Raw genomic sequence first — 19,811 nt, forward strand, 5'->3', positions numbered from 1 at the left:
GGGTAATTTGATAAAGTGGATTCAAAATTGGCTTAGTTGTAGGGGACAGAGGTTGATGACAGAAGGATGCTTTAGTGACTGGAAGCCAGTGTCCAGTGGCGTACCACAGGGATCTGTGCTGGGTCCCCTATTATTTGTCATTTATATAAACGGCATAGATGGCTATGTGGGGGGTAGGATTAGTAAGTTTGCGGATGACACAAAGATTGGCTGGGTGGTTAACAGTGGGGTTGAGTGTCTTGGGCCACAGGAAGATATAGACAGGATGGTCAAATGGGCAGATAAGTGGCAGATGGAATTTAACCCTGAAAAGTGTGAGGTGATACACTTTGGAAGGAGTAATTTGACAAGGAAGTATTCAATGAACAGCATGACACTTAGAAGTTCTGAGGAAGAAAGGGACCTTGGCGTGTGTGTCCATAGATCTCTGAAGGCAAAGGGGCATGTTAGTGGGGTGGTGAAAAAGGCATATGGGACACTTGCCTTTATCAAAGGAGGCATAGATTACAAAAGTAAGGAGGTCATGTTGGAGTTGTATAGAACCTTGGTGAGGCCACAGCTGGAGTACTATGTGTAGTTCTGGTCGCCACATTATAGGAAGGATGTGATTCTCCATGCAGGGGTGCAGAGGAGATTCACCAGGATGTTGCCTGGGATGAAACATTTAAGTTATGAAGAGAGGTTGGATAGACTTGGGTTGTTTTCGTTGGGGCAGAGAAGACTGAGGGGCGACCTGATCGAGGTGTACAAGACTATGAGGGGTATGGACAGGGTGGATAGGGAGCAGCTGTTCCCCTTAGTTGAAGGGTCAGTCACAAGGGGACATAAGTTCAAGGTGAGGGGCAGGAGGTTTAGGGGGGGATGTGAGGAAAAACTTTTTTACCCAGAGGGTGGTGTCGGTCTGGAATGCACTGCCTGGGAGGGTGATGGAGGCGGGTTGCCTCATCCTTTAAAAAGTACCTGGATGAGCACTTGGCACGTCATGACATTCAAGGCTATGGGCCAAGTGCTGGTAAATGGGATTAGGTAGGTAGTTCAGGTGTTTCTCAGGTGTTGGTGCAGACTCGATGGGCCGAAGGGCCTCTTCTGCACTCTGTGATTCTGTAAATCACTATCACTTCGAGCCCAACCCCGTCTCCCGAATGCTCCTGATCCCAGCCTCCACAATACCCCAACTCGAGCCACAATCCACTGACACTTCCTGTTCATAAATCAGGGCCCAACCCTTTATTGCTGAGCTAGGCCCTGATCCTTGAGCTTGTGAAACAACTAGGTGTGATCTAGAAACTATCACGGTAAAGACTTAAATATCTTTAAACTTAGTAGTCCAAAATCCCTGATTTTTCTGAACAAATAGCACTGTGGATTTGGCAAAAGTGTAAAACCAAAGTAACCTGTAAACCACATTATGTGCCAGCCTACATCCAAAGACTCATGTGGAAGCCTAGTTAAACAGATATGGAAGCCCTAGTTAAACAGATGTATAAAACCAAATAAACATTTTTTTTGTTGCTTGGCTAGGAAAATGTTAGCTTATAAATTGCAGCATGACATGGAAAGGTTATGGACAATTTTGAAGGCTCCCCAGCTCAGGGCAGGGAGGGTGGCGGTGGGGAAGGCAGTGTTTGGTCAGGTGGGAAGGTGCGCCACACTCCTCTCTTCCCCCCGCCACCCCCCAAATTAGTCCATGGTGGAGTGGGGGAGGGGTGGAGATTTGTAGGCCTCATCCCTCAGTCACTGGTATTCAAACTGTGGCAGGGAGGGGAATCTCCATGCAGGGAGATGGGGTTTTCCCTCACTGTCAGGCACTCAGTGTCCAATCGATGGACCCAACATCGGGAAGGCGGGAGGCCACTGAAAGCTAACCACCTGCACTTTCTTCTAACACCCTGTCTTCCCGCTTCGCCAGCAACCCCCTCCCTGTAACCCCCATCCTGCTGCCAGATACCTTTCCCCAGGGACCCCATGAAAAACCCTGAAGGCCCAAGTGTATTACTGGCAACAATGGTCTCCGATTGGTCAGCAGCTCGCAAATTCAGGATTACAGACTCCATTTGAAGGCTACAGTGACTTCTTTAACTTAAAAAAGCAAGTGTTATTTTCTCACATTTTTATGGTGTTTAACCAATTAAATAGTTTTCAATTGAACCTATGTCAATGTATTTGTGGGGGTGGGACTGTTGCCAGAAAGCTGTCATAAGGGCGGAGGTGAAGGAATTTAATCTCTGAGTCAATTGCTTTATATTGGGACAAATAGGTTACTATTTTGACGGCAGTAAGGGAGTTCAATCATAATTTTCAGACCATCCTGGTGATGCCTCAAGGAAATTATATAATAATGAGCTACGAAGATTGCCTAATAAATTTAGTAACAATGAATCTAAACAATAGCTCAATAGTTATAACATTTAGAGGAAGATGGTGGTGTAGTGTAGTGGTAATGTCACTGAACCAAGTAATCCAGAGACCAAGGCTAAAGCTCTGGGGATCATGACAACTGGTGGAATTTAAATTCAATTAATAAGTTCTGGAATTAATAGCTAGTCTCAGTAATGGTGACCATGAAATATCACTGACTGTTTTAAAACTCCATTTGGTTCACTAATGTCCTTTAGGGAAGGAAATCTGCCATCCTTACCCAGTCTGGCCTACATGTGACTCCAGGCCCAAAGCAATGTGACTGACTCTTAACTGCCCTCTGATATGGCCTATCAAGCCACTCAGTTCAAGGGCAATTAGGGATGGGCAGCAATGCTGGCCTTACCAGCAATGTCCACATCCAATGAACAAATTAAAAACTCCTAATTTTCCTATCCTATCTTAATAGGTCACTAGCTTGTACCAATTTGGATAGCATGCTTCACCTTTGACAGGGTTATTAAAAAAATGGTCATATCTAGTTACTCCAACTTCAACACCTAACGCTAAAAACAGAAATCTGTCCAAAAAAAACTTAATTAAATTGTAATTATTAGTCTCTACTGTTTACGTGGCTTTCTCTAAAAAGAGCAAAACCACAAGCATAGTGAAAGGTTTCTGCCCCTGTGGTTGACTGGGCTGAATACATACAAGAACCCCCACTGCTTACCTCAGACCTAAGTTGCTGCTGCTCCATGGCAATGAGGATGGCCTGAGGGTTGGAGGACATGTTTTCTTCAGGTTCTTTAAAACCTGGGGAAGTTCCCACACCTCCACTCACAAAACTAACAATGTTTTCAATGAACGTGTGGATTCCAAGGGACTGATTCAGATCAAAATCGCATGCACTGTACCAGTGGGAAGTACCATAGGGCCGATCTCTGCTGTGTTTCAGCCGTGTCCAGGTCGCTCTCAGTGAGTCTGTTGGGCTATAAGGAGGCCCTGTGGTGTATGAAACAATGGAAATAAGACAACATAAGTAGAGGTGTTTGCAAGGAACAATACAGTCAAAACCTTTATATGCTCTCATCTATTTATACTATAACAAGCAAATTAAAAATAAAAGAAAGTCATGCATAAAGCAGATTTAAAATAAAACTTTCAGAATCTTTTTATTCCAAATAAAACAAAATATTAAGGAGAAAAGGGGAATTATCGGCTCTGTGCTGGTCTTGAAGATTCCTAGCTAAAAATGTTATGCTTTTTTTGGAAGTGCTGTGGTACAAGCTCATAGCAAACCTGAACAAAATACAAGTGAACTTCAACGATAAACTGTAAAGCCTAGTCATTACATTGCTTAAGCTGTGACTTTCTGCAGAGGCAAAGCAGCATCAACACGAGTAACCATCCAACCTACTGGCCCAACAATCATGGTGCATAACAGATGGGACAAACCAATGCTGTTACAATTAAGGGATAGTATATACTGTACATGGCGTAATATATGTAGGCAAGCTTTAAGCTTTTAAAAAAAGGTTAAACATGCCATCATTTACTTGCTTGCAGCTCCTCTTGTTTCTGGGGCTCAACTGGCCAACAAGGAGTAAACACACTACCACACAAAATTAGAAGACAAAAGGAGACATTTGATACAACACATGCTTGGAAAGTTTGTGTGTGAAGCAGCTGAGTGCTTTGGGCATTATATAACCTTGAGAAATTCTGTTCATCCATTAGAAGATTGCCCACAAACAATTCAAACTAGCCGGAGAAATACCACTGCCCTGCCATACAAAGTAATATTTCTCAGGCAGTTTTTATACTGATCATTCTTGCATATTTATTTTCAAGCATCAAATAATTTTAAGACATATTAAAATATCATTGAACTAAATTTAATCTCGTTTGCAGTGAAGCATTTAATACTTTACACAGATTAAAGTGTGCTCTTTCACACTGCACACAAAGTATACGCTCAAATATGTTTCTTTTTTTCAAAAACAAAAAATATAAAAGCAAAATATTGCTGGAAATCTGAAATAAAAACAGAAAGTGCTGGAAAAACTCAATAGATCTGGCAGCATCTAAGGAGAGAGAAACCAAGCTAACGTTTTTAGTCCAATAGGAGTCTTCTTCAGAACCCTGAAGTTTTGAAGTAGAGTCATATTGGACTCTAAACAAAGACTTAATCATTGGCCACAATTATGCAGAGAGTCAGGGCAACTGATAGTAATAGTAAATTTAGTGCAAGCTTGAATAAAACATATTATGGTTGAAATTAAACACAAAACAAGGATGAAAGATTCTCCAAATGGTTCTGGTTTTGCACCAAAATTTAGAAATGAAAATGATAAAACTAAAACTGTTCAACAATGCTTATGCAAATCAATTAAACAAAAATGAACAATGACAATTCTGGATAAATTGATACAATAATCTAGAGCAGCACATTTCAACATTACATGTTCAACATTACATTCCAAAACAGATCTACCCAAGGCTCACCTCGTTTTCTCTGAACTGATGCCAAATCTAAGTCCACATCTACATTTCTTCTGGAGCTCTTTAAAAAAATATATATTGAAAAATAAATGAAGTGCACTTTTAAAATGTACAAGTCAGTAACTCAAAAAAAATTGGCAAACTAAATATTTCAGTTTAAAAATAGGGGTGCAAAGTTGTGAATCTATCTTTTAGCCACTGATTGGTGCAGTTGAGTTTACTTGTCTGGGAATGATCAAGCTCAAAGAAACACAAATATAATATATAATATATGGGAACACCACCACCTGGAAGTTCCCCTCCAAGTCACTCACCATCCTGACTTGGAACTATATCGCCGTTCCTTCACTGTCGCTGGGTCAAAATCCTGGAACTCCCTTCCTAACAACACTGTGGGTGTACCTACATCATATGAACTGCAGCGGTTCAAAAAGGCAGCTCACCACCACCTTCTCAAGAGCAATTAGGGATGGACAATAAATGCTGGCCTAGCCAGCAAAGCCCACATCCCGTGAATGAATGAGGAAAAAAAACAAAATTGGCACAGGCAGTTCTCCATTTTGACATGTAAAAATAAGGGCTGACAAATAATTAAGATTTTAATTTTTTAATCAAAATTTTAATTTCGGTTAATCTTGGTTTTAATTGCACAACACAGTTGATATAATTATGATATTATCTGCTTCAAGTTTTATTATTGATGCTACCATCCAAAAAAATCCAAGACAAAAATCCTGTTTTCCTATTCCTGGATTCGTACAAATCTTCTGTACTTTTCATACAGCCAAGTGTTGGGGACCAATGTATGCTCATGAGTCAGAATCATCTAAATCAGTGCTGGCAATGAAGATTAGCATGTGGAAAGATGAGCTCTGCAGCATTCTTGGGGGAGACCTCAGGACAGCGCACTGAGTTTAAATTCAGATGAAGAATGCTACCTGTCAGCATAAAAAAGAGGTCGTGTCAATTGACAGCTTCCTTCTGACAGTACACTACAGCCAGGGAATTTATCACTTTTGGTATCAGAGGAAAATCGTGCCTATTGCCAATGAAGGGTATTAATACCTCACAGCACCATAACGAGTTAAAGTTAATTTCACCAAGACCTTGAAACTTCCCTGGGTAAATGTTATGGAGCAAGTGCTTAGTGCATTCATATGGCCTGAACTTTAAAAAAGTGTGTCAGGTGTTATGGTGTACCATACTGACAAGTGAAATCAGAGCAGATATTCCCCTCCTCTGAACTATTGAATATCCAATCTCAGCTACAAAGTTTGACAGTGCCAAGCCAAGGTCAAGTGTCTCCCCAGAGAGTGAGAGAATAAATAAAAAGGAAGTCACCGTTCTCACACATCTCAGAGTGAATGATATCGGGCTGAAACCCGAGAGCAGATCTATCTGCCCAATTGGTTGATATTAGTATACGCACCAATAACAGGCCTCTGAAATGGCCTAGCAAACTACTCAGTTCAAGGGCAATTAGGGATGGGCAACAAATGCTGGCCTTGACAGTGATACCCACATCCCATGAAAGAATAAAGAAAAAATATTTTAAATAGCCAGACTACACCTTGTAGAGTGCTGAAACCAAGCTTAGGAAACTTCTAAAAAAAATGTGGACAATTGCACCAGCAATTAAAGAAACAATCCAGCAACTAATTTGCAAATATTTAATGATCCCTTTAAATAGTGCTAGTGGGAGGTCCTCCATGCCATTTCATGTGGTGTTCAACTGTACAAAGTTCTAAGAGTCAGGACTTGATCACAAGAGAGATTTTAAATTGTTCTTCTGTTCTCTCAGGCAGATGTAAAAGATCCAATTGCACTATTTTGAAGAAGGGCAGGGGTGCCCTGGCCAATATTTCTCCCTCAATCTACATCACAAACAGATTATCTGGTCATTGTGCAAATTGGCTGCTGCGTTTCATACATTACAACAGTGACTATACTTCAAAAGTACTTAATTGGCTGTAAAGCACTTAGGCATCCTGTGGCTGTGAAAGGCACTATAAAATCTAGTTTTTTTTACTACTTATTATTGTGCCAACCTTTATGACTGAAATACTCACAAATGCACAACCTTCCTCGTCCGATTCGGGTTGAGACAAGTCTGATTCACTTCGCGACTTAGTCAGTTTGTAGGTCGAATTTGATTGCACAGAATGGCTCTCTGCTGTCAGGCTTTCACTCCTATTGCAAATAAATCTAGTTATCATGGAAGTCCTCCACAGGCATCAAATTAAATACTTTCAGTAGGTTTCTTGTGAAATTTTAATTATCCAAATCTAAAAATGAAGTCAAGGTTGTTTTACATAACCATTGATTGGATCATAAAACAAAGAAGACATCATTTCAACAATAATTGCCATGTCTAGAACATACTGTAATATTAGCTCAAAACAAAAATATTTTAGCATAATGTTTGCAAATGCTTCTAATTGAAACAGAATTTACCCCTCATCTAACCAACTCAAAGCAAAGGTAAATACTGTGGTACTAGGCACAGTTTAGAAATCAAAGGACCCAGAGTCTGAGACCCATGAGATACAATGACTACGGCTGGGATTTTCCAGCCCTGCCCACTGCAGAGATCATCTGGTCACGCCGAAAATCAAAGGATTTTTGGCTGGGCCGCTGAATCTGCCACAGCGTGTCCCGCCACAATGGGGCCGGAAAATCCCAGCCGAAGAGATTTCCCTTAAGTTATTTAGTTGGGAGGGAAAAATTGTGCCTCAGCTATGTGAGGTACGCACAACTAATAGTTCTGGGTTTTGGATAGGGAGTATTGCAAACTTTCATTGGATAGACATTTGTAGATGTGGGTGGGGGGAGGTGGGAGGTGCGGGAGGGAAGGGGCCATCATATTTTCACGTCAGTTACGTAAAGAGTGTTCAGCTAGAAGTGTCTTAAATGCATTAAACTTTCTGAAGGAGCCCAAAGGGACAAGACTACTTCATAGAACGGTAATCCGAGGTCAGTGTTAGCCATAGTCAGACAATGGATTGATGCATCAATTTGTGGAGCAGCTCACAGGTTTCAAGATGCAAAGACTGTAATTGGCCACAAATGGGCAGAAAATTGAGCTCGATATGCCAAACACCACTCAAAAAAACTATAGCAATCATTCTCCGCAGGCAAACAAAACAAATTGGGTCCAACTCTGAAATCCCAGTGCATCAAGGGATTTGACAGAGTGGTCAGATTTGTTTAGTAGCCCTTGCCAGCGAATCCCCTTTATATTTGTCCATATAATACTGAGATTTTCCGCTGAATAATTTCACCTGACACCTTAAAACAGACCTCAATAATGGGCTGGAGGGAGAAGAAACAACAGTTGAATCTTTAGTTTATCAGTCCAAACAGGAACAGAGTACAATCCAAGTTCATTAGATTGGTCCCTGGGATGAAGAAGCCGTCCTATGATGAAGAGCCAAGTAAATTGGGCTTATATTTTGTAGAGTTTAGAAGGATGAGGTGCTATCTCATTGAAAGCTACAAAATTCTGAGGAGGATTTATAGAGTAGATGCTGAGAGATTGTTTCTGCCGGTTGGGGAGACTAAAACATGGGGGCACAGTCTCAGGATAAGGGATCAATCATTTAGGACTAAGATGAGAAGAAATTACTTCAAAGGATTGTGAATTTTTGGAATTCTCTGCCCGAGGGTTGTGGGTGCTCCATACATGAATACATTTTAAGGCTGGGATACACAGATTTCTGGTCTCTCTTGAAATTAAGGGATATGGGGAGTGGGTGGGAAAATGGAGTTGAAGCCCAAGATCAGCCATGATTGTAATGAATGGCAGAGCAGGCTCAATGGGCCATATGGTCTACTTGTGCTCAAGTAGGGCCTGTGAGCAATTTGCATAAGCTATCCCTTAAAGGGAAAGAGAAGTGGATGAAACCAGAGGCTAACTAAAGAATCAGCTGTTTCACTCAATATTACAGGATTTCAAAACTTCACATTAATGCAATTTGGACATGCAGGTTATTGCAAGAATATCTGCACCAATGCATTGATAGCAGGTGAAAGAATTTGCCAAGCTGGGATGTAATGGAAAAGATCAACTTCAGCTGGTATTGCTCTCTTCAGCAGCAAAGCGAATAAACATTTTGGAACATGAAGGTTCGAAAGCAGGTAGGTTTCAGAGGCAAATTAGAAGCAAGTTTCCAGGAGTAGTGTCCTCAGCACAAAGCAATTTCTTCATCACAGAATCATAAAATGGTTACAGCACAGCAGTAAACCATTCAGCCCATTGTTTACATGCCGTTTCTCTGCAAAAGCTAGCCGCACTCCCCCGCCCTTTCCTGTAGCCCTGCAATTTTTTTCCCCTCTGGGTTGGTACTTAATCTTGGAGGCATCTTTAGCACAGATGAGCAGGGGGGAAATGGAGTGGGGGGGCTTCTAAGCACCAATTCTCTACAAGTAAAAGAATATTTTGGTTTGGATGAATAAAAATAGACATCTGTACCAGCAGAAAAAGTTCAGAGAACCCACACAAAACAAAGGCTTGAGTAAGGGGGAGGCAGTGTGCATCATCAGGGACAAGAACAGCTTCTGGCAAACCACAAGAGATTTAATCTGAACGCTAAAATTAAAACTGAATTAATAAAGGTTAGAGATACATAACAGGATTTACAGATTACTGAGCACATGCAATGTTTCATGAAATGTCATTGACACTGACAATGAAAAAAACATTAAGAATGATTGCTTAATACATAAAAAGATTAAAAGCAGAGAAGTATAAACAATAGGAGGAAAAAAAAATTGGAGTCGTCAAGTGCCACCGTGAATGAAAAGGTTTTGTTGTGCATCACGGGTCCATTAACCATTCACAGGCTGTCTTTAACTTACAGCTTTAAGGAAGTGTACAAAGCATATATCCAAGATCAGGTACCAACCTAGAGAACACTTATCCTGACTAGAGGGAAAGATTCGCACTAATTTTCTAGACTTTGTTTATTATGGGTTATGAACAACAAGTGAAAGAATTCTACACATCAATTAATATGCAAAATAATTCAGTAAAATTGGCAACTGTCAATTCTAAGTTATGTAATTTGTCATATTTTTCCCTCCAATTGGCTTTCAAGTCATTTTGATTATATGCTTGCAACAAAAAATGGTTTCTAACCTTGTCATAAAACCAAGTCCTTCATTAGTTCCAGAATGTCCCATCTGTCCTTCATCTTTTTGGTGTAACTCTTGTATGACTGGTGTGACTCCTAGAATTAACAATGCACAGCGATGGATGACAGAGTTGCATGCTGCTGTGTAAAGGTCCTGCCCTTCTGTAAGTCCGGTGCTGACTCGCCGCTCTTCCCGGAGCTGAGACGGTGGATCGTCTAGTCGGACGACCGTTCCGTTCCCAATTCCAGACGTGCTGCTCGTCCTCTCTCGATCACGACTACGAGCAACTTCACGGGCTGATAGAAAACATTGAAAGATTTCTGTAACATGCAACACAAAACACAAACAGAACATTCATTAAAAGCCAGCAGAAGCACAGCCAAAATGATCCCAATATATTTTTAATGGCATCAGAAATACACCATTTATGGGGAGATGGCAATAATAATTCTAATTGGTAAAGGCAGGCTGCCTGCACACTAGGGAAATGAGTCCCTATTGAAGCACTGTATTACATGCATTAAAACACTCCTGAAAGTGAATATGCAAAACAGCGCAACCTGTTCTGAAAATGGAAGAAATCTTTAACTGCTAAGTTTGAAAAATTGTATGTTTTATGTAGTTTGACAAAAATTTAACAATTTTTAAAACTACTGCACCTAGTGAGTATAAAGATTTAGTATAAGGTGCAATTGCACAATCCCTTGCTCACAGTGGAAAAGCTATGTCCGTATGGAATGATGGTCAGAGACTAGGCTACAAAGAAGCCCCGATTCTCCAAATAGCACTATCTGTGAATGCAGCTTCCTTCTCAGGGCACAGACTTACCCATTTTACAGCACATTTGTTTGGCAATGCAATTTTTTTTTATTGTATTGAAATGATCACCGTACTGATTTAGTTATTTAGTTCAGAGGAACATTACTTCAATTTTGAGCTAGAGTAAGTCACTTTTTTTTTTAAAAAAAGTGCAGTATTGAGAATTCTTTGAAGATCTATAGCAAGGAAATTTCTTTCATGGGATGTGGCTGTCGCTGGCAAGCCATTTGTTGCTCCTTTCAAAGGACAGTTAAGAGTCAACCACATTGCTGTGGGTCTGGAGTCACATGTACACCATGACCAGGTAAGGATGGCAGATTTCCTTCCCTAAAGGACGTTAGTGAAGCAGCATGTAAGCAGCATGTTATGCATTATGCAAACTAATATCGCAACATGCTCGACATAGTCTGATTACGTTTGTTAAAACAGTAACATGCAGCAGCAGAGAAAAATCACAATCGGGATTCTTGCAAAAATAAAGAAAAAAAATCTCTTCAACTACTAAGAGACTCAGTGTAAGAAACATTACGTAAATAAAGAAAATCTGCTACGTCGGGTCTTTTCTCACTCTTTAAATGGAGATATTCTCCTGATAGGCTGACAGGAAATTCCAAATTTCAAGCTGGAAAAAAAATACAAAGGATAAACCCCCTTTATGACATTTTCTTTCCATCTAAGGGTGGCATCCATAAGATCTCCCTGTTACTTCACTGCATAAACAGCACATCCTGCTTGAGAAGATGGTGCACCTTGATCTGGCCTTCAAAAACAAAGAAAGGGTGCTACATAGGATCCTAGCAAAATATTGAGGAGAAAGTGGAGTTCACAATGTGGAGGGTATATCTACTCCAAGAATGAAGGCAAACCTGTAGGACGAGTATTTTTTTATTTTAAAAAAAAATTTTCAGTATCTTCCACACACTTTGTCTCAGTTAGGAAAGAGGATTCCTTTGCACAAGGATCAGTAATATAGCCACCAGTGTAGATCATCTGCACCAATTAGGTACATTTTATGAAGCTTATTCCAAGTAAGAGTATTGCACACATTTTTAATATAGTTCTAGCTAAAGCTCATCTTATGACTTAGCTGTACACCTAACAAAATGCCCCGAACTGAACCCAAAAAAGTGTGTTACCTGTCACCTCCCAGTTTGCTGTTGCTAATTTGGAGATGGTCGTTGAAAACATTTGCTGGAAATTGAGAGATTTAGTGCAGCTCAAGTTTTGTACATTCCTACGCTTTCCAGCTAGATGTCAAGTTCCCAGTATTTGTAATTTTGTTTCCTAACCCTAGCGATATATTAAGTCTTAAATCACATGTTTAGTATAACATTTGCTGGATTAATTACTCCTTCATATACAATATATACTTACACAGGGAATGAATCAAGGGGTGGCGAACAAATTGTTTGCCAGAACTAGAAACAACATCTTCACTAATGCTGTAAGACAGCATTGGATTCTTTCGAGTTATCAACAGTCACAGATTGCAACTCTTTCGAGTACAATCACAGTTCTTGGTTTCCGAGAGTGGGACATGAACCTACAACCCTCTGATTCAAAGGCGAGGGTGCTATGAACTGAGCCACAGCTGACACCTCCTAAGACAGCATTGGCTGTAACCAAATCCCATTCAAAATTAATTAAATTTCAGGCGACCTTTACTCACTTCCAGCAGTCATGACTTCTTGCTCTCTTTCTTCCTCCTCTTGTTCCAGGTGCTCTTCTTCCCGATCTCTATCTGCCTGCTCTTCCATTTCAGCTTCTTCATCAATGGTACGAGTGAAAGAACGTTCCTGAAGGTCAGCATCTGTCGAGTCTTGATTTTCTGACAACTTGAAAAGGGAGAGGGGATAAAAACCCTTTTTTAATATCTTTGTAGTACTTTACATTATTTATTTTAGAAATCAAGACTTCTTTAATTAAAAGACTACAGTATTTAGCTAGCTGGCTACAGAAACATGGTCGTTTAAAAAAATTGAAAATGTGATTTAAATTAAACTGACTAATGGCTCTTCCTCAACACCAAATTTTAATAGGCTGAGATTAATGGACTCAATTAAAGAAGAATACAATGGGCAATTTTTCATTCTATATTTAAAGACACATACTATACACAAGACAGGCAGATTTGCTACATCATTGGCTTTTCACCTTAAAAATACCATTTTTGAACACGAAGGAACAGTAAGACACAGACACCAATGTGTCCCATGTAAACGGAGTCATGGGCGAGCATTTAGATTAATATGGAAGGTAGGTGGAGAGAGCCTTGTTTTGAGACTAGAGGAGGGGTGAGGGCAGGTTATTGAAGATGCAGAAGATTTAGTTGAAATCAATGGCATGAAAATATTGTGAAAGGGGGAATAAAAACATTTTTGTAGAAGGAACATTTTTTTAAAAATTGATAAAACCAGGAAAATGAATTCAGATCAACATTCCAAAAAAGGAAGTAAGGATTAAGAGTTACGTACATTCAAAACAAATTTAAGGGTTAGAAGTATTAACAGCTATGGAGCGATATAACATAACAAAAACAGAAAATGCTGGAAAAACTTAGCAGGTCTGACAACATTTGTGGAGAGAGAAACAAAGTTAATGTTTCGAGTCCGTATGACCCTCCTTCAGAGATATAATATAACAGCTTGGATAGGACCAGAAGTTGTATATAACATTTTCAGGCGAGGAAAACATTTGCAGTATTGCTACTGGAGGATTTCATCACATCGAAAGAATGTAAAGATGCCTTGGTGTTTTTGCTTTAAGATAGAATCCACATGGATGATGTTAAGAAACAGAAAGAGAAATGGTACCATGCATTACAGGACATCAAGATAAGGATCCTCAGATAGTTGTTCGGTATTACAGAACTTGAGTATTGCTGAAAAAAGAGACATGTCGAAGCTTTTCATCTTGCACTCATCGGGACACTTCACAAGAATACCAACATAAAGGGAAAACAACAATTTATACTGTTTGTGAAGAGTATGCGATTGGTTGGCAAGTGGACAATGATTGGTAGAGGCACTGCCATAGAGAATGCACCAGTGATAGTGACTGACAGTTAACTGCCAAGTATTTTTTGAAATTTAAACCAGGCAGCTTGACCTTGATTGGTCAAGGCATTGCCCTGAGGTATGAGTCAGCGAATGGCTGTCACTTACTTTGTTTAGCTGAAACAGGTACATTGTGTACACATGTTCTGTCTGCAAAGAACAGGGCCCTGTGTATTAACATATGTAGTTTCCAGTATGTGCAAATGTGCCACACTGCCAGCCTGAGTGACAATCTTAAATTTGTTGTCAGCGTGATTCTTAGTCAGAAGATTATTTAGCAAATGCTCACACTCCTAACTTGTGCCTTGTAGATGGTGGGCAGGCTTTGGGGAGTCAGGAAGTGAGATATTCGCTGCAGGATTCCTATCATCTGACCTGCTCTTGTAGCCACAGTATTCAGGTTCTCTCTTTTGAAGATGGGGATTGGCCGGCACTTGTGTAGCGCGAATGTTACTTGTTACCTGTCAGCCGAAGCCTGGATATTGTCCAGGTCTTGCTGCATTTGGACATGGGACTGTAGAATTACATGTGATGTTGGACACTGTTTTGAGTTTTGCAACACGGTATGGTTGGGTATGGTCTGCACCATGCCTATTGCAAACAGCGGAAGGAAGCAGTCCCACGTCCAAATGCAGCAAGGCCTGGCCAATATCCAGGCTTCGACTGACAAGTGGCAAGTAACAAGTACCAGTCAATGCCCATCTTCAAAAGAGAGAATCTAAAAATTGCCCCTTGACATTCAATGGCATTACCACGCCTGAATCCCCAACTAACATCCTGAGGATTACCATTGACTAGAAACTGAACTGGGGTAGCCATATACAAGAGCAGGTCAGAGGCTAGGAATCCTGTATCAAATAGCTCACCTCCTGACTCCCCAAAGCCTGCCCACCATCTACAAGGCACAAGTCAGGAGTGTGATGGAATACTCTCCACTTGCCAACATGAGTATAGCTCCCACAACACTCAAGAAACTTGTCACCATCCAGGACAAAGCAGCCCTATTGATTGTCACCCCATCCACAAACATTCACTCTCTCCACCACCAACGCACAGTGGCAGCAGTGTGTACCATCTACAAGATGCACTGCAGGAACTTACCAAGCTTCCTTAGGCAGCACCTTCCAAACCCATGACCACTACCTGCTAGAGGAACAAGGGCAGCAGACACATGGGAATGCCACCACCTGCAAGTTCCCCTCCAAGCCGCTCACCATCCTGACTTAGGACTATAATCGCTGGGTCAAAATCCTGGGACTCCCTCCCTAACAGCACTGTGGGTGTACCTACACCACATGGACTGCAGTGGTTCAAAGCGGCAGGAATACCTTCTCAAAGGCAATTAGGGATGGGCAATAAATGCTGGCATAGCCAGCAACGCCCACATCCCATGAACGAATAAAAATAAACATGCTGTTTGAAACAATCCACCAGTCTTTGGGACATACGGCCTACATACCTAGTATCACACTGGCACCGAAATTCATATACCACATTACTCATTTGTATGATAGGCAGAAAGTCTTTTTGGCTTGATGGGCAGCATTCTGTTAGTGGTGAATACCACTCGTGTTGCTACTGCATGAAGCTAGCTTCACCTGTTGCTCAAATTTTGCTCTTCCAGGGTAATCTGAGATAGACTGGGCACTTTTCAGGGCTGAAAGTGATGGCCTTAGGCCCATTTGTGAGCTTGCGCGATGTACAGTGTGAAACGATCTGATTTAATTTATAACATTATGAAGAGTTTTGGATGCAGTGAATAGGAACGATCCGTTTCCTTCAGTTTAGTTATGAGGAATCAAATTAAAATCACTTAGGGGGAGGAAAAAGAGATTAGGAGAAATTTTACATAGAAGGTTCCTGAAGCATGGAATACTTTTCCCAGCTTACTGGTTGAGGTAGAGCCCATTGCATCTTTTTAGTGAAAATTAGATAAATATGTGAAGCAAATAAGACAATAAAGGGGTAGCGACACAGCGCAAGCTGGCGACGTGGGGCAGCGTCAGCACACGAAAGAGGCAAGGCAGCGAGAAAGGGGCAGAGACAAAGGCAGTGTGATTAGTTCTGGATTGCTCTAGCAAAGATGCAGTTCAGGCTAGGCAGACAGAATTGTCTCCTTCTCAAAATTCAATACTCTGTTCACTGAAAGCTGTCTGCGGCACTTGGCAAGATCATTTGAATGTCTAAATCTGCTATATGTAAACTGTTTATATTTTTAAAGTAGTTTCATAAACTTACTCTTCTTTCACTGGAAGGTGACTGGTTCTGGATAAGTTCCATGTTTTTACATGCTAGCAGTCTGTTCCGGACTTTGTAAACACAACGATATATTTCTGCAAGAGTTTTACTAGGCTGGTACCTAAGAAATATTTGAAAAACCATTAGGTTATTGAAAATGTTTATGAACAGAATAGTCTACTGGCAACAAGTCTTATGTGGCTTAGTTTAAAGGTGATATTTGACTTCTCCCAAAGACAAACAAAGATTCCAACACAGTCTTCTGTTGCATCAGCATTTAGAAGGCTGCTAGGTGGTATTGGAGCAGGGACACCTCATCCTGGACTACTCAAAACAAAATGTCAATAAGCCTGTTCTACTACTTTCTGACCTGATAGAACTTCTCATGGTTGACGAGGAAGCAGTGTATATGTTGAGGATATACTGAGTCGCTGCTCAAACTACCAAAAAACAAGGAATTCTCATGAACCAATGGTTTTAATATGAATAGTGTTACAGGTGCTGCTACCCTAGATTTCCTACAATAGACCATGTGAGCACAGAGGAAGGGTGGCAGAAGGGATATATGCTATAATTGAATCTTGGTAGACTTGGATGGCAAGATCATTGGTCAGCCTTCAAAATCCATCTGAACATTTTAAAGGCAGTGTAACTATCCAGAACAGCCTGTGAATTCACTGAAGCATCTGAGATCAAAGATCTGGCATACTCTCACTTATTTTTAAAAGAAACACAAAGGCAACATCTGCTCCATTCCTGTCTGGAGAAATATTCTTGAATCATTACAATCTTCTTCAGCCTTGCACCTCAGCTTTCACCCACAACGCTTTGGTTCCAGTCTGCTGCAGTTTCTGTATTCCACTGGTGATAACAGCCTTTGGCTATCCCACTTCTGTACTTGTCAAAGATTCAATTCCTTGGTTAGTTACCCATTCTCCCTACTTTTCCCTCCCTGCTTCCAATTTGGGCAACAGCTTGGATGCTTTGTTACATTAAAAGGTGGTTTAAAAGTGCAAGTTATTGTTGTTACCTGGAAGGACAGGAGACACTGCTGAAAGGCTGAACACAAGTCTCAAGTGGTTTTTATCGAGTTCCATAAGAACATAAGTAGGAATGAGAAGTAGGAATGATTGTAGACCATTCGGCCCCTCGAGCACAGTCCACCATTCAATAAGATCATGGCTGATCTGATTGTGGCCTCAACTCAATTTTCCCGCCTACCACCCATAACCCTCGTCTCCCTTGTAGACCGAAAGTCTATAACTCAGCCTTGCATATATTCAATTACCCAGCCTCCACTGCTCTATGCGATAGAGGATTATAAAGATTAATGATCTTCTGAGAGAAGAAATTCCTTCTCACCTTCCCTGTGGATTTTAAGTCATGTCTTCCAGATAATTAAAATCTCGAACTTGTCAAACCCAAAGTACAACTGATGTTATCCCAGCTGAGGGTATAGACAAATGAGCAGCACCACCATAAACTTGGTTTCTCCCTGGTATTATGCTTGGGATTGAGGACAAAATCAATTCAAGAAGTTGGTCCATTTGTTTGCCAAATACAATTTCTTGTCAAAAGACATTGGACTGGGTTTAGTGTGAACGTGTGAAATATACAGCCAGCTAACCTAAACTCCCTGGGCATTTCAATCTACTACATGTATTGTTAGGTTGAGACACTCTGGAGAAAGCCTTGCAAAATTAAGATTGTTTGTTTTGCTCCTTGAAGAGAGCTTAAAGCAAATGAGAACTGCATTGTCCAATGGAAGTCCATCCAGTGGATGTGATGACGGGTTATTCTTAACTGAGCCAATGTCTAAGAAATGGTGCACTAACTCCAGAAACTCAGCCATCTTGAATAATAATTGAGTGAACTTTCATGTCTATTGAGCTACTCTATAACCCTTGCATGCTACTAACTGCAATGAATTATTTTCTATTTCCTCACCATACCTACCTAGGTGAAAAATCTACAAAAGTAGGTCAGTATAACTCCTTTGCCTCAGTTTCACCCTTCACCTGTCCCTCATTATGGAAACAAATTTGGTCCTATTTGTTTCAAATAGGCAGATTTCCCTAACCTTCTCTAATGGGAGCATCTCTTTTTTTAAAATTCATTTAAGGGATGTGAGCTATGCCAGCATTTATTGCCCATCCCTAATTGCCCTTGAGAAAGTAGTGGTGAGCTGCCTTCCTGAACCGCTGCAGTCCATGTGGTGTAGGTACACCCACAGTGCCGTTAGGAAGGGAGTTCTAGGATTTTGACCCAGCGACAGTGAAGGAACAGCGATATATTTCCAAGTCAGGATAGTGAGTGACTTGGAAGGAAAATGCAAGGTGGTGGTGTTCCCATGTATCTGCTGCCCTTGTCCTTTGAGATGGTAGTGGCTGTTGGTTTGGAAGGTGCTGTCTAAAGGAGCCTTGGTGAGTTTTCGCAGTGCATCTTGTAGATGGTACACACTGCTGCCACTGTGCAATGGTGGAGGGAGTGAATGTTTGTGAGTTGGGTGGCAATCAAGTGAGCTGCTTTGTCCTGGATGATGTCAAGCTTTGTGTTGTAGGAGCTGCATGCATCCAGGCAAGTGGGCAGTATTCCATCACACTCCTGACTTGTGCCTGGTAGTTTGTGACAGGCTTTGGGAGTCAGGTGAGTTACTCGCCACAGGATTCCTAGCCTCTGGCCTGCTCTTGTAGCCACAGTATTTATATGGATAATCCAGTTCAATTTCTGGGGGAATTCAGTGATGGTAATGCCATTGAATGTCATGGGGCAATGGTTAATTTCTCACTTGTTAGAGATGGTCATTACCTGGCGCTTGTGTGGTACAAATGTTGCTCAAGCCTGGATGTTGTCCAGGTCTTGCTGCATTTGGACACGGACTGCTTCAGTATCTGAGGAGTTGCAAATGGTGCTGAACATTGTTCGCTGATGATTGCACATCTCCACTCCTGGCTTTATGGTGGAAGGTCATTGATAAAGCAACTGAAGATGGTTGGGCCTAGGACACTACCCTGACGAACTCCTGCAGTGATGCCCTGCAGCGGAGATGATGGAGCTCCAACAACCACAACCATCTTCCTTTCTGCTAGGTATGACCCCAAACAACAGAGTTTTCCCCAATTCCTACTGACTCCACTTTTGCTAGGGCTCATTGATACCACACTCAGTCAAATGCTGCCTTGATGTCACTCTCACCTCACCTCTGGAGGTCAGCTGTTTTGTCCATGTTTGAACCAAGGCCATAATGAGGTCAGGAGCTGATTGGCCCTGGCAGAATCTGAACTGAGCATCAGTGAGCAGGTTATTGCTAAGCAAGTACCGCTTGATAGCACTGTTGATGACCCCTTCCATCACTTTACTGCTGATTGAGAGTAGACTGATGAAGCAGTAATTGGCCAGGTTGGATTTGTCCCACTTATTGCATACAGCACATACCTGCGCAATTTTCCACATTGCTGGGTAGATGCCAGTGTTGTACCTGTTCTGGAACAGCTTGGCTAGGGGCACAGCAAGTTCCGGAGCACAAGTTTTCAGTATTATTGTCGTATTTTGCCAGGGCCCATAGCCTTTATAGTATCCAATGCCTTCAGCAGTTTCTTGATATCACGTGGAGTGAATTGAATTGGCTGAAGACTGGCATCTGTGTTGCTGGGGACTTCCGGAGGGGGCTAAGATGGATCATATACTCTACTTTTCTGGCTGAAA

General features: G+C 41.3%; 1 protein-coding gene across 9 annotated transcripts in view; it reads right to left on the reverse strand.

Moving 5' to 3' along the window:
- herc1 (HECT and RLD domain containing E3 ubiquitin protein ligase family member 1) overlaps nucleotides 1-19,811 on the reverse strand; it is a 228,449-nt gene that overhangs the window by 120,408 nt on the left and 88,230 nt on the right. For 8 of the 9 annotated variants that reach the window (XM_078532511.1, XM_078532510.1, XM_078532509.1 and 5 more), the window contains exons 22-27: nucleotides 16,107-16,227; nucleotides 12,482-12,647; nucleotides 9,998-10,313; nucleotides 6,930-7,050; nucleotides 4,864-4,921; nucleotides 3,089-3,360 (exon numbers count right to left, since the gene is read on the reverse strand). In XM_078532511.1, the coding sequence (XP_078388637.1) occupies nucleotides 3,089-3,360; nucleotides 4,864-4,921; nucleotides 6,930-7,050; nucleotides 9,998-10,313; nucleotides 12,482-12,647; nucleotides 16,107-16,227 (1,054 nt within the window). The remainder of the gene's footprint in view (nucleotides 1-3,088; nucleotides 3,361-4,863; nucleotides 4,922-6,929; nucleotides 7,051-9,997; nucleotides 10,314-12,481; nucleotides 12,648-16,106; nucleotides 16,228-19,811) is intronic. The other variant, XM_078532507.1, reaches the window with a different exon arrangement.

This window comes from Cetorhinus maximus, chromosome 30 (assembly GCF_964194155.1).
Source record: "Cetorhinus maximus chromosome 30, sCetMax3.hap1.1, whole genome shotgun sequence".
NCBI classification, from domain to species: domain Eukaryota; kingdom Metazoa; phylum Chordata; class Chondrichthyes; order Lamniformes; family Cetorhinidae; genus Cetorhinus; species Cetorhinus maximus.